This window comes from Lactuca sativa, chromosome 1 (genome assembly GCF_002870075.4).
Source record: "Lactuca sativa cultivar Salinas chromosome 1, Lsat_Salinas_v11, whole genome shotgun sequence".
Classification (NCBI taxonomy): domain Eukaryota; kingdom Viridiplantae; phylum Streptophyta; class Magnoliopsida; order Asterales; family Asteraceae; genus Lactuca; species Lactuca sativa.
Window position 1 is genome coordinate 146,503,784 of NC_056623.2, and position 15,787 is coordinate 146,519,570.

The 15,787-nt window shown below is 32.8% G+C and overlaps 1 protein-coding gene across 1 annotated transcript; it reads right to left on the bottom strand.

The window, feature by feature from the left end:
• Positions 1-1,424: 1,424 nt before the first annotated feature.
• Positions 1,425-4,218, bottom strand: LOC111901831 (uncharacterized). The gene is made up of 8 exons (XM_023897690.2): positions 4,113-4,218; positions 3,578-3,868; positions 3,418-3,487; positions 3,189-3,336; positions 2,451-3,099; positions 2,140-2,358; positions 1,937-2,055; positions 1,425-1,820 (listed from the first exon to the last, which is right to left on the bottom strand). The coding sequence occupies exons 1-8, from the start codon at positions 4,216-4,218 to the stop codon at positions 1,425-1,427; spliced, it is 1,998 nt and encodes a 665-aa protein (XP_023753458.2).
• Positions 4,219-15,787: the final 11,569 nt, after the last annotated feature.

Below are 15,787 nucleotides of genomic sequence, written 5' to 3' on the forward strand. Positions count from 1 at the left end.
ACTCTCCGCTATTAGTTGCAGAAGGAACTCATGCTAACTTCCTCTAACTAGCTCACGAATACAATTACATATTACTAAAACGAGATAATTATTCGAATGAGAGGTCTCACACTACAATGGTTGGACTCAAACAAGAGCTGCGCAATAGGTTTAAAACATGACCTTCTAAAATTATTTAGTTCCCATATATGTAATTTATAAAATTCGCTTACTAGTTAGCTGAAGCTAGTTAGAACTCCTAGAAATAACAAAGCAAGCAACATTCGGGTGTCAAGTAATCAAAACCATGCATAACCTAATCAGTCCGTCCTGTCACTAACAAATTAGTACTAGCAAGCAAGTCTACCAACTCATACAACAGGCATACAAAGTCATCTCTCCTAGCATTCTATCATGCAAAAACTGAGCAGATCCTTAGCCTGAACTAGCATGCGATTCACATATAAAATCATATCAAATAACATGTATGGGTATTTTGGGAAAACCTACTTGAGCTTGACTGCACGCATGCAGTACACCCTTTCTTTTCTTAGAAAACTTTTTCTTAAAATACATTTCTTTTTGAAAAACTTTACTAAACCCTCAGTTTGAGTTCAGACACACCCAAGAGTATCTCCGAATCCCTCAAACCATGGCTCTGATACAAACTTGTAACGTCCCAAAAATAAAACCCAAAATTTTCATTTTTAATTAAGTAAAACCAGTATTCTAAAAACATCATCAATACAATCCAGATAAAACAAGTGTATCAATCATGATATCAATCAGAGTAAATCAAAAAATACGGAATGAGGTGGTGTGTGATCTGCAATCATGCCGAGCCCTTCCCTTTAGAAATGGGAGTACCTGAAACAAAAACAGAAAACCGTAAGCAAAAAGCTTAGTGAGCTCTCCAAAATACCACATACCATACATAATAAGCACATAATGCGCCCCGTCCAAAGAGTATAACAAGCCCCACCTAAATTCGCATAATGGGTCACACCTAAAGAGTATAACAGGTCCCACCCAAACATGCATAATGGGCCCCGCCCAAAGGAGTATAAGGGGCCCTGCCCAAACACGCCTAACGGGCCCCACCCACAAACAAATCATATAAGCATAACTGATCATAGCATAAAAAAATCTAGTATTCTAGCCTATGCAGTTATCGCGGTCAAAATTTCGATAGCGGTCACAGGCCGCTATTTGAAATCGCGGTTTTCATGGTGGTATAGCGGTGCTATAGCGGTTTTTTTAATATTACATATAATTTAATATTTTTATATTATATTTAGAATTAATATCATAAAATCTAAAAAGTCTATATAGAATTAATATCATAAAACCTAAAAATTCATAGAAAAACATAACATAATATTCAAAATTCTAATATAATAATATAGAAACTACGTAGTGTCAATTGTCAAAGTGTCAAATATAGTTTAATCGCATGGCACGGGTTCGGCTTCCGAGTCAACATCATCCAAAGCATTCACTTCTTCATCAAGATCGTTCCCCACATCTGTAATATCATCACCATCATCGTCTCTATAACGCTCTCGTTTGCTCCTAATATTTGGTTGAGCGTCTACATTCACTCCCATTGCTTCTTGCACATCTGACCAAAGAAGGTCATCACCATCATCCACAAAGTCTTGAAGCTCATCTTCTGTTGGTATTGTCCAATCATCATTCTCCTCAACATCTCGTAGCAAAATAGGATCCAAAGATTTGTTTTGTAAAGACATGAAGCGCTTTTGCAACCTTGTGTTGTATTGGATGAATACAAGTTCATTTAGTTTTTGTTGCAAAAGACAATTTCTTTTCTTAGAATGTAGCTGCAACAAAAGAATTAGAATATTTTAGTTAATATGTTAGAAGTTCCAATCTAGCTAATATCATTTATAAATTATAATTATAAAAATACTTGTTAAAAATAAGTAAAAAAACTTACGTTGTCAAATGTACTCCAATTTCGTTCACAAGGTGAAGCCCTACAAGTTTGACTAAGAACCGTGATAACAAACTTTCGTAAGATAGGTGTATCTATCCCATAAGAACGCCACCATATATCTACAATTTACAACAAAAAAGTTCCTAAGTTAATAAAAATTAAGAAATAAAAAATTTTGGTTACATTATAATTTTTATACTTACACGGTGCAACTTTTGTCATACTCCTTTTAGCAGCTGGGGATCCAAATTGTCCACTTAAATCAATGTAGAGATTCAATTCTTGTCTCAAAGTATCATTTTCATCTTCATCGGGAACAAGACGGTCAATAGCAACATAAAGTCCGGTCATAATCTGTTTATTGGCCTCATATTCCTTTGACTTATCTCCATGAAAAATTGCAGGATTAAGGAAACACCCAGCTGTACATTAAGTCATTCACTAAAACGTTAAAACCAAATAATTGCATACTATTTTAAATTAAATTAATAACTAATAAGTAAAAGATTTATACCTGCATGTAAGGGATGAAGAAGTTGGTCGTTACATCTTGTTTGAATGATAGACAAAATTCTACCTGCCAGTCTTTTTTTGTCATTATTCCCATCATTTAGAATTTTGCTTATTTGATCTTGTGCTCGACTCATCGCATCATATATGTACCCCATGCACGGTCTTTCTTCTGTGTTAACCAAACGAACAATATCCACCAATGGAGCATATATTTGGCAAGCTAAATATACACCATCCCAAAAAGATTGCTTTGATACTATCTTCTCAACTCTCTTTCCACGAGCTTTCTTTGCAAAATCACTTTTTCTCCATTGCTCAGATACAAACAAAACTTGGAGATGGTGTCGATTCTCACGGACACTCTGTAAGGTGTAAAATTGGGTAGCAAATCTAGTTACACAAGACATGTGCAACTCTCTATTCTTTGTCAACTTTCTCATCATATTGAGAATCCTTCCATAGTTATAAATATAAACCACAATAGCTCTTGCTTCATTCAAAGCGGTAATGATTGTTGCTTCTTTCTTCCCAATATCTTGTACAATGAGATTCACACAATGTGCTGCACATGGAGTCCAAAATAATTTTGGATGTTGTTCTTCCAAAATCTTTCCTGCAGCTTTGTAGTTTGAACCGTTGTCTGTAATAAACTATAAGAAATAAAAAGAACTTAATTAATAAAATGGATAATTTTTTTTTAAAAAGTAATAACTAATAACTAATTAGAAACAAATATTACCTGCACAACGTTTTCCTCTCCAACTTCTGCTATCACCTCATTTACCTTCTTCACAATATATTCAGCATTATGTATATGCTCTGATGCATCAATCGACTTTAGAAAAACTGTACCAGTAGGACAATTGACTAAAAAATTGATCAAAGATCTATGCTTGCCATCTGTCCAAAAATCACACATAATGCTACATCCAAATTTCTTTCATTGTGGTCGGAACGAATCCACAAACTTGTGGGTATCTTCTAACACGTCCTTTAACAATGTCACCCGCATATTATGATAACTTGGAGCCGGCATGCCTAACATTTATATAATTAACAAAACTAGTAAATATAAAAATGTTAACAACTTAACATTAATCAAATAAGAAAGGTAACAAAATTGATTACCTCTTCCATATTCTCCAATGGCATTGATCGCATCTTGGAAACCTTCATCACGTACGGCATTGAAAGGTAAGCCTACCGAGTAAGCCCAAACCGCAATCTTTTTCCGAGCTACCTTCTTCAACTTCTCTTTAATTGGATTATTCTTATTCAATGTAGTTTGCTTTCCTTTTCCATGATCCGGCTTATAAACATCATCAATAGGACCCCGTACATTACTAGAACTTACAAACTTTCTTTTTTTAACTTTTGGTTGTGGGGTATCGTCTTGCTCATCATCATTTTCAGAAAGGTCTATACAACTTGTTGATCTAAGTATTTCTATTGTTCTTTGTCTTTCCTTTTTTTTTCTTATCTTTTTCTTTCATTGATTCAAGCACTTTCTTAGTGATCTCCGTAGTCACATTAGGGCAAGCACCTACATTTCCTCCTGTATGAGTGAGGGCAAGCAACTACATTTCGTCCTGTATGAGTAAGGTGCACCAAATATTTTGTTTTTTTAATGGATCCTTTTGAACTCCCCATTCCCATGCCATACCTTTATTTGCACTTACACTAGTTGTATTGGCATCTGATCTCGTATTAGTAGTAGGAGTGGTGGTGGTGGGCGGATTCACAGAAGCATGTGAAGAATTAGCATCCATATTGGTCAATTCACAATTGATTAAACCTGTTTCACAAATCACAATCACATGTCATTACTCATTATTATTCATTAACATAATAACTACTTAATGTTTTATGTTCCTATTTTCTAAATCTTAACAAATTACATCAACATGAGTGCACAAATTGACAAACATAAATGAAATTACAGTGTGTATGTCTCTACTCTTTACTATCTAGAAAATAAAGCATTAAAGGAAAAATTGACAAACATAAATGGGCAGTGGAGCTTTTTCCCATACATGTTCCGTTGAAATGATATACAATAATTCAATTGGGTTGATGTTAAAGCTGATGATGTTGGAACTCAGAAGAATTAAAGGAAATTACATATCTCTACTCTTTAGTCTTTACACTTTAGTCTTTACTATCTAGAAAAGAAAGATTAAAGGGAAAAATTACATACCTGATGCTGTTGGAAACTTGGAACTTGCAAGCCGATTAAGGGGAAGGGAGCCAGACTGTCGGAGTCGATGCTGTGGACTGTGTGTGGAGGTGAGGAAGTCGATTGAAGGGCAGTGAAGGCCGATATCGGAAGAAGCAGCCTCGCAGTCGCAATGCGCAAGTCGCTTCTTACTTCTTCGTCTTCGTCATAGCTCAATTGCTCAAGCGGTCAAGCCGTCTTCAAGTCACGAACTCACGATCATGTTTTCGGAATAATTCTAATTAGGTTTTTCATTGGGCTTTTCAAAGTAGCGGGCTCATTAAAAAGTGTTTTTTTTGTTGACAAATGAATCAAATGGGCCATATGTATTAGAAATAATTGAAATATGCAAGAAAATAAAAAAGCAGCCATAGTGGCGCTATCTCGGTCATTAGAATAGCGGTTAATTGCGGTGAATTGCGGTGCAAATTGCGGTACCGCGATTTGAAAATGATAAGTTGAAAATAGTGGTTGGTGATTACCGCGAAACGCTATAGCGGCGCTATAGCGCGCAATCGATAGCATAGGTCATACCCCGCTAAAGCGGAAACACGAGGCATGACAGTATAAAGGGTTTCATAGCAAAAGTTAAAAGACAAGACCAACCACAGTATTATAAATCATTACGAATATACAATGGGTTTGAACAACTTTTAAAAGAAATTACAATGAAAATAGAAATACAACACATGCGAATGCTCCTGACAGTGATGTGTCCCTAAGTGCCACTTACTCGATGATTCCTAAAAAAACATGTAAAACTAGCGTCAAATATAAAAGTAGTTGGTGAGTACTCACACATAAACAAAATAATATTGGTTCCATGAATTGAAATCAAAGTTTTGATAAAAGTTTCCAATAATAAAAGTATATTGCTAAAATGAGTAAATAAGTTTGTAAAAACAAAGTTGTTTGTCATCATGAGAGATAAAGTATTTTGCCCAAATAAGATGCAACATTCATATTCTAATGGAAGATAAAGTTCGTTACTCAAACGAGTAAACAAGTTTCATTGCTAAAATTTGCAATCAATTTCGTTGCTAAAAGGATTGCTAAAACAAGTATATAAGTTTTCAGAAATAAAAGTTTATTGCTATCATGAGAAAAAAAGTTTATTGCTATGATTAATAAACGAGTTTGTATGTGCATGAGCAAAGAATGAGTTCCCAACCAAGCCTATGACTGATGCCCTATCAAGATCTATGCTTATCATTCCATAGATTATATGGTATAACGCACTCCAACAATCGGGCGAGTGAGGAGTTGTCAATTCCTAATAGCGCTATCCACAATGACCATTGGCTCAATGAGTTAATGGCTGGAGAAAAGTGTAATGAAAGGGACTTAAGACGATAAGTTCTCATGTTCCGTGTTGCATAGACATACATAAAGATATATGGCAATAAAATAGCAATCAAGTTTCATACAAATCAATTTAAGTACAATGAACAAATAAATAGTTTTCGGACATGCTTTTCGACCCCAATACATAAAATTCGAAAATAGGGGAGTGCGTGAATACTCACAATACATTGAGATGATGCAAATGGTGCTGTGAACTATATTCCACTTGTACCACTACCGATTCGTACAATAATGATACACACTAACGAGTCTCTAACCGAAATCTAGCAGTAGTATACTTACTACTACAATAGAATTATGTCAATATTGTGTCAAACTTTAATATTGATATGTTAGAAACATTTTTCTGTAGAAATTATATTGCAAAGATCAATTGTTATATAACATTTTAAGTGGAAATTTCTCATTATTGAAATGCTAATATTTAACATTTTAAGAGGTGTTCCAATGATTAAATATTCAAAACTAAATCAATTTAGTTCTAAAATTTCCCAAAGTTTGCATTTCAGTTTTAATTGAAGTCAAAGACCTAAAGGTAAATTTTCTTGAATTTTTGATTTGTCTGACTATTTTTTCATGATTTTAGTTTGTTAAATAACCATAAAATCATGAAAAATACTAAATAGTTAATAAAAATTACCAAACTTGAGATTTTGGTTCTAAATGTATTAAAAGACTTCTAGATAAATTTTCATGGATTATGGATATGTATAACCGTTTTTCATATATTTAATTCTCTAAATAGATACAAATTCATGAAAAATATAAATCAAATAAGAAAATACCCCAAACTTTTTATAATAATGTCATTACACATACTTAAGCTGGGAAAAATATAAAAATGAGTTTCTAAACTGTTTAACCAAATTTTATGATTTTTAAGCATTTACACTAATAAAAATAGGGATAAATAGAAAACAATTTTCAAAATTACCCAAGCTTTTTGTAATACTGTTATTAAACAATGCTAAGCTCGGAAAAATATAAAAATGGATTTATAAACTATTTAACCTAATTTTGTGATTTTTGTGCATTTATTCTAATAAAACTGGAGATAAATAGAAAACGGTTTCCAAAATTACCAAATTTTTATAATACTTTAATTAGACATTCTTAAGTTGGGAAAAATATATAAATGGATTTCTTAACTGTTTATCCAAATTTTATGATTTTTGTGCATTTATTCTAATAAAAATTGAAATAAATGGAAAACAGTTTCCAAATTTGCCTACAATTAACACTGTTACTACATATATAGAAGCTGTGAAAAATATAAAAGATATTTTTAAATTAGTTTTGCTATTTTTCTTTGTTTAATCCTATTAAATAATCATTAATTAAAGAATAATTATTAAATAGTTAAAATAAATTACCAAAATTTTTGTAAAGTTCATTTATAGTGTAAATAATCTGGGAAAAATCCCAAAGGTGGTTTTTATCTATTGGAATCTGATTTTGTGGATTTAAGTGTATTTAATTTTCGAAAATAGGAGAAAAATAGTATAATGAATATAAAACTCATAAATTTTTTTATTTATAGTTCTAATATATTTTAACGTCTTCTGGTAAATTTCATGAATTTTGGATGAGTAAAATTACTTTTCTTGTATTTAGTCCATTATAAATGCAAAAATCGGAGAAAAATAGAAATGCACTATAATAAATTCTGAAAATATTTTTGTGAGTCTTAAACCTCTGATAGAAACTTCGAAAATTGTTATATATCATTTTCACCTTTTATAAAGTAGTTTTATGATTTATTAAATCTAAAGAAAAAGAAAATTCAAAACCACACTAAATAATAACAAAAATCGATGAAACTTAATGAGAGGTCATTATTTAGCATTGGTTTGATCCACAAATTTACCTAGGAGTTATAGACCTCAGAAATTATTTTATATGATTTATTGCCCTATTTCATTGCAATAATTATAATAATTCTTGAAAAATGAATTATTTTCTGAAAATTTGTCAAACATCTCATTTTGTTGGTGTAATATAGGGAAAAATCGGATTTGATCATAAAAGGAGTTTTAGATATTTATTTGGAAATAAATCCTTCATGAACATATTTGAAAGCTTTTAACAACATACTTTGATGATCTAGCTTCTAAGCTTGAAGATGATGACATACATATTTGTTTGAAGATCGTTCATGAGTTCGAAATGTTCAAAATTCATTTTTGAAAGAAAACTTTGGATGCATGTGGCGATTTTCCACCAAAACGTGTAGAAAAGTGTATTTCTATGGTTTTAACTTAGGTTTAGGTCATAATTCTTCACCATTTTGTAACATGCAAGATGTTTTTGGTGAAAATGTACCACCATCATCGTCAAAAGTGAAGTGAATGAACATTCACACAAATTTTCTAAGAGGATGGTGTAGAAGAACAAGGAAACGCAAGAAAATCCATGAAAACTTGAAGGAAAATGAAAGGAAATCGTGTTCTACCTTAATGAACACCACTAGATGATGAATATTTTGAGTATCTTGAGTGTTCTTGGACATGTTTGCTATAAAATTTCGTGGTTAATAGAGGGAGGAAGAGAGAAATTGTGTGTGAGAGTGTGAGAGAGAAATGAGAGAGAATGAGGGAAAATGAAGAGTGAGAGAGAAGAATAATGATTTTGTGTTGGGAAGAGGAGAGATATGGGTTGAGAGATCTGAATTTTCAATGAGGAGAGAGACTCCCCACCTCTTCCATTTATTTTATATAAATTGCCCGCAATTTTTATAAATTTTCCCATTTTTTATAAAGTATCCATTAAGCCATGATTTGTTTTATTAAATTATTGATTTAACTTATTAATTAGGAATAAATGTTGATAGTTTAAATTTTATTTTCCTTGAATTCATTTTCATAATTTTAATTATTATAAGATAATATTAGAAGCTTCATAATTATTTGCATATAATTTTTAAGGTTAAAGTTTATAAATGTGAGTTTTTAGGGCATTTAGGGTTTTTTGAGAGTTTGTAAATCTTTGCATATCAAAATAAATTGAATCTTTAAGACTTTAAATTATTTTTTGAGTTTCATAACCCTTATTCAAATTAGAAATAATGCTTCTAATTTATTTTTACCGGTGTATTGGCATTCTATGTAGTGATTTCGAGATTCAAGCGAAATTGAGGAATCAAGTATACTAGTCCTAGTCTTCAACTTTGACTTAAGTTTTTATGAGACTTTGACCTAATTTCTACAACTAGGTCAAGTGCATGATGTGTGTATATGATTCATGAAAAGGTGTTCGAGTCAAAGAGTGTCCTAAATATGGATAGCCTCTACAGTTAAGTAGTTGTAGAATTCACATATCAATGTGAAATCTAAGTACATTATCCATTGTTTCTAATTGCTTCCATGTTCCTAGTAGGTTATAGCTTAGCTTCTAGTTACTCAGTCTAGTATATGTCGTGCCTATATGTGCAACTAAGTTTAGTCAAATCTAGAACCGACTCGAATTTTGACGGTTGCCACAGTCTCCCCCGGTTGAAAGAATTTTGTCCTGAAATTCAATTCGTGACGAGTTCTATTAGAACTCAGCCGAATACAATTGTATAGCTAGAGAGGTGGTGACTTGAAGAGCTCTTTGATTATTTCAGGTTAATTCCTCAAGGGAAGAGCACAACTCTTTAGCTACAATTAAATTAATGTCTCCTTAATTCGAGTTCTTTCCTCTATATTATGGAAAATTTTGGTCATGGAATCATGATCCAACCATGGCGACCTAGTTGAAAAAGATCACCTAGTTAGATATTATCTGAATTAAGAGAGCGGTATAAGTTTTGCTGAAGCACCAACTGCACCGAGCGTTAAATCCGCATTGATCCTTAAGTTGCATTCTAATTTAACACTAAGTGTAATTTTGTCGCCTGATAAAAAAAGAGATTAGGAACAATTTATTCACTTCCGGGTTGGCTACTAAGTCTGGAAAACATATATTCCAAAATAATAAGGGGTAGCACAAATGAAAGAGAAGCGATCGAGGGTAAGCTCCTAAATATACGTACTAAGGGTAGGCAACGAAGTTTTGGTACATCTCAAATGTAAAGGCTATTTAAGTGTCATCTACAAAATAAATTACCAAATTATTGAGGAGCTCCGAGGCTATAATTACTACTACAGTTACTCTTACAATAATAAAACCTTATTCGAAGAATAATATATTTAAAGAGTCATTTTTGCAAATGGAGGCGATGAAAGTTTATGATAAATTAAATCACATTGTGTAGATAGCATTTTAAGTGCTTAGAAGTGATAAAAATCTCATTGTTATCAGAATGTGTGTTTAAAAATGATAATTAATCTCACTATTATCAAAATGTGCAATAATTCCAAGATAATGAAGATACATGTGTGGCGATCCAACGAAGTAGTAAAATAATATAAAGATTAATTAAGGTTAAAGGTTTAAGTCGTCATTAAAGGAATTTGTATAGATATATTTGTATCATCTTTTTGAGAAATTGTCCAATTGTCTAAGTCAGGACAAATTCAAGTTTACGAGGAGTCGGAATACTTATGAAAACAAGTTTGAGAGTTTAGGAACTCACTAAAAATTGCAAAGTAAAATATTATTTTAAGAAATGTGTAAAAATGTCAATCTTTGAAAATAGTACACTTTTAGTTTAGTGTTTCTAAAAAAACAATCATTTAGAGAATAGATAATCGTAAAATTCAAAACTTTTGATGTATTTAAAGAAAAGAAGAAACATAAGAAAAAATATCCTTCACATATATTTTTCTGGATATAGAAAAATTATAAGAATAAGGATATTCATCTTGTGTATTAATTGTAAGGTAAAATACAATGAAACTTGCATTTTAAATCAGTTTTCCAAATTTAGAACGAAAGAGAAAATGTAAATAAGGATTTTTTGTTTATTGTAGATTTCAAAATAAAAACAAGATGTATATGATAAATGGCGTAATTGAATATATAAAATTCGACTAAATCAAAGGTATGCCTTATGACTATGAATGTATTAATCGCTCAAAATGAAAGGGTAGACTTCTAGTCAGTATGTGTACGAACATGATACCTGGAGAAGCAAAATAGATAGAAACAAAGTTAGACAATGTATTATGTCAATATTATGGCGCTCGAGATCTAAAACTAGCAGGTGAGCGAGAAATAAAGTTCGGGCGAAAGAAAAAGGAAGGTAGCGGTGGCAATGATTGTTATTGTTAAAATTATAAGGACAATACATATATGTAGATTTAAAACCAGGTTGAGATATATTTCAAACTTCAATTGTTGATGTATATTGATGGTTAAATAGAAATGCAGAAGTTTTAAAGTGTTTTCTATGTTTTGCTAAAAATTCACGACTTATCTATTAAGTTAAACTCCATTTGTGAAAAAGAAGAAACACTAAAACTTGCAATTGAAATCTGATAGTTTAGATCTTTTTGGCTGGTGTCCAACAATGGTTAAAATGGATAAGGTAAAGAATTAACATATTTAGATGAATAATTGTGCATTGCCAAAAGTATGTCGCTGGAAGTTTAAAAGTGAGCACTAATTTTTGCAATGCTGAGTTTTATTGTCACACCCCGAAAACCAAAGGCGGAAACGTTCCCGGGGTTGACTCCATGTTGTGTATCAAATCCAATGTACATAGTAATCATAGTAAACAACCATTACATTACATATATATGAAAGTTTACATTTGGTTCAAAAGTAAATTGTACAAAAGTTATACATATATCATATGAACAAAAGAGATGAGTCCTCGGAGCACTCCGTCTTCACCAAAAGATATCGCTGGGTACCTGTCTAACTTGGACCTGAGAATACAAGCTGTTTGAAAATCAGCATAAAGCTGGTGAGTTCATAAGCGGTTTTGTTTTGTGAAAATGAATCGATTTCCTTTAGTTTTCTGAAAAGATTTGATATCCAAGAAAATCCCATATTTTCTTATGTAAAGTAGTTAAGTTATCTTTCGTTACAGTTCTGTTACAGATATAAGTTAACCCCAGGAAAATCCCATATTTTCCTAATTGTAAGATTGATTAGATAACACATAGTATAGTTTAATTCACAAAACTACAATTTAGACGAACTGTAAGTAGAAAGTATTTTGAAAACCTTGGGACTACATCCCGAACCAGTTATAAGATAATTCGGTAAAAACCATGGGATCACTATCCCAAAAGTAGATATAAAATAGCTCGATAACCCATGGGATCACTATCCCGAAACTAGATATATGATAGATTGATAAAATCATGGGATTATCATCCCGTATAAGATCTAGTTTCAAAACCATGGGATTGCCATCCCGAACGAAAAATAGACACAAGATCATGGGATTATCATCCCGAATGAGATATAGACATAAAACCCTAGGATTACTATCCCGAATGAGATATAGATACAAAACCATGGGATTATCATCCCGAACAAGATACAGATTCTAAACAGATCCTAGCTGTGAATAAGTTTATATTAATACGTATTGTGAGTCGGGTAACCATACTGATATGACAACGAGACCTCCTTGACGTTAGTCAGACGTCGAATGATATCCATAATTTGTCACCCCAGGCATGCCCGCCTAACTGTAGCTAGCAGTTAAGGTGTGGGATTGTCAGTCCCGAATAGATCTATTCACAAACTCTTCGCTCTCCCTCCAGGAGACTCTGGTTACACTTCCGGAGAGGATTTACTTGATCATCCATAAAGGGTAGCGACTATCTCACAAACTAGTATTAAACTATTCACAGGATTCTCATAATATAACAAACATACATAGGCTTTAAGACATGATACAGTGAAAAATAGATACATACAATGAAATTATCTGGCAAAAACATTTGAATGATACGGAGATAAACTGAATCAGACATAGTTTATCTAATAACTTAATACAGATATCAGTACATGATATAAAGAGAAACATAGAACCCCAAATTATTCCCATAATAATTTGATTAGATTGGTTATTTTCTTAACTAAAATCCATTTAGTTGTATTTGGTAGGTCATTCCTTATGCTCAACATAATACATAAGGAGAATAAGAGTTTATAAGTTTGCCAGATATTATTTGAAATACATAGATGTTATGATTTGAAAACAGTTTTGGTTTGCTTGTATTCCCCCCCTGAAAACAGTTAAAAACAGTGAAAAAGGCGTAGGGGTATGAACTCACCGGACGAGAAGTAGGACGATTTGGATGCTAAGAGTTGATCTGGGACTTGCAAATACACGAGGTTCCTAATTATAATGTAAAGATACACATTTGTATCTAATTAGGACATAGTTTATTCATTTGATAGGGACACTTGCTTCAAGTCGCGAAAACACTCCGATACGAGTGTTTGGAGGGACCCGGGTGGCGTTTAAGGACATGAAATGACACTAGGGACTTGGGACTTGAGTTTACTCCCCATGAGTAAACTTTTAAATGAGTTTACAACCACAAAACACACACATACATGAGTTTACGGCCGTAAACTCATGTGGGTGTGGTTTTGGGTGTTTAAATGGCTTAAATGGCTTACATGGACATGGGAAATGATTCTAGGCTTTGATCTAAATGCATGGAATGGATTAAAATCACTAAAATGATTAATTTATGGGAGTTTACGGCCTAGCATAGGCTCCTGGCCGTAAACTCCTAATTACTCAAGGAAATGGTGCTAAATGGTACTAGAACAAATCACATGTGATTAATAGAATTTTTCCAAGGCCTAATCATGAATTTGTATGGGATTTTGGGGGATTTTATGGAGTTTACGGCCCATGAAACCCCCTTCATGGCCGTAAACTCTTGTGTGTGGTGTTCCAAAGTGTTTCAAGGCCTAGAACATGCATGAAAGGACTTCTAAAATTCATCTAAGGGCCTTAGGGGTGTGTAGTTTGCATTCTAACACCAAAAATTTTGGAGTTTACGGCCCAAGAACAGGTCTTGGCCATAAACTCTTAGAAACCTCATAAATGTTGTGTTTTAGGCCCTCAAAGTATTTTTGGTTGGTCCCTTGATTTATTCCAAGGCTTTTGGTGGTGTTGGATGGCTTTCTAACACCTTAGAATGAGATTTATGGCAAGTTTTGTGGAGTTTACGGCCCAAGAACTCTCCTTGGCCGTAAACTCATCTAAGTCCCTCAAAATTAATGTTTCAAGTGTCCAAATGCAAGAATCAAAATCCTATAATTCATATCTAAGCTGTAGGGGTGATTTGGAAGGGTTTAAAGACATGAAAAACACCATTTTCATGAGTTTACGGCCCAAGCTTATGCCTTGGCCGTAAACTCCTTCAAAGTCCACAAAATCATAGATTTAAGTGTTCTAAGTCCATATCTTGAAGTCCCTTAGCCATATCTAAAGTCCAAATGAGTTAAGGAAGGAGTTTAAGGGCTAAAAATCCTTCAAAATGGTGTTTACGGCCTAGGCTGCCTCCTGGGCCGTAAAATCACATACTTTGTCCAATTTCTTGATTAAGTGTCTAATTTGGAAGCTAAACATGCTATAGATTAAGGCTAGGAAGGTACCTTAAGGATTTGAAGACTTAAATTTGAGTTTTGGACACTTAATCTTGGGATTTAGGAGAGAGGTTAGAGAGAGAGTAGAGAGAGAAGGAAAAAGCTTCAAATGAGTGCTAGAACATGTTTATATAGTCCCTAAAACTTGGACACGGTGGAATTCTACCCGATACCGGCCTTAAACGATGCTTTGGGTCGTACCCGATTGAGTTTCCGTCACCCGACGAGGATATTTCTAAAACTTATGAAATAAATGTTTTGGGCTAAATTCATGAGTTCCTAAATGATTTGGACCCTTATTAAATGAAAATAAATATATAATTTTAGTTAACTAAGCCCAAAAATGATAACGGGACATTTCGATTTCCGACGAGTTATACGGGTACAACGGGTTTTCGGCGATGAACAACTTCGGGTTGTTACATTTATAAACACGAATTATAAAACTAATTTAAAATAAAATAAACAAATGATATGTGTTGGAAGTTTAGGAATTAGAGATATGTTCGAAACATATGTGATGTAGAAAGTTGTGAAAATATCATGTTGTGAGTCAAGAAAACACATTTAAGTAAAGTACAATGCCTAAATGAGAATGTAGTCGAAAGACTTAAAACAAAAGTGGTTTGAAGATCTGATGAAGCTTTTACACATAATATGAACTTTAATGTCATTTGTTTAAGTTTTATAGCATAGAGTTTAAACACTTTTATAAAAGAAAATGTTTCTAAGTTTTTCGAAAACGTGCCGAAATGGTAAGCAAGGTTTAAAATGGTTTATATGCCCTTAAAAGCATATCTAGCCATTGAAATGGATTTGAAATGAAATTGAAATAGCAAGGTTAAAACCAATATTGGTTAAAGTGAGTTTTGAAGAAAAGTGTAAGTTAAAGCAAGTTGTCAAAAAAATTTAGCGTGAATATGGCATACATTGTTAGGAAATGTCTACTAAGTTGAATGGAGTGGTTGTAAAATATTTTATCGATGATAAATAAAACCAATGAAACGAAATAAGTTTTCGATGGAAGATTAAGAAGTAAGGAATAAGTATGTTAATGTAGCTGATCGTACCTAAATACTAAGGGGAGTACAAGGCGAGTATAAGGCAAGTGCCGATGTCTTTTTCCCAGGGATAAATGACAAGAAAAATTGTTTGAAAAACGTTTCATGGTATCAATGCAGTTTACGACCTTTTACAGAGGTCAAATGGACATCCTATGTTAAGTTTAAGCTCAAGTTAGGAAACAACCTAGAGCTAAATTGTAGCGT

Bases quoted from the DNA above. Each gene is read 5' to 3' on its own strand.
- LOC111901831 (XM_023897690.2), bottom strand. From the start codon at position 4,218: ATGGATGCTAATTCTTCACATGCTTCTGTGAATCCGCCCACCACCACC. The intron at 3,337-3,417 runs GTTTGTGGATTC...TGGCAAGCATAG, and splicing joins GTGTTAGAAGATACCCACAA to ATCTTTGATCAATTTTTTAG. The intron at 1,821-1,936 runs GTAAGTTTTTTT...CTTTTGTTGCAG, and splicing joins ATTGGAGTACATTTGACAAC to CTACATTCTAAGAAAAGAAA.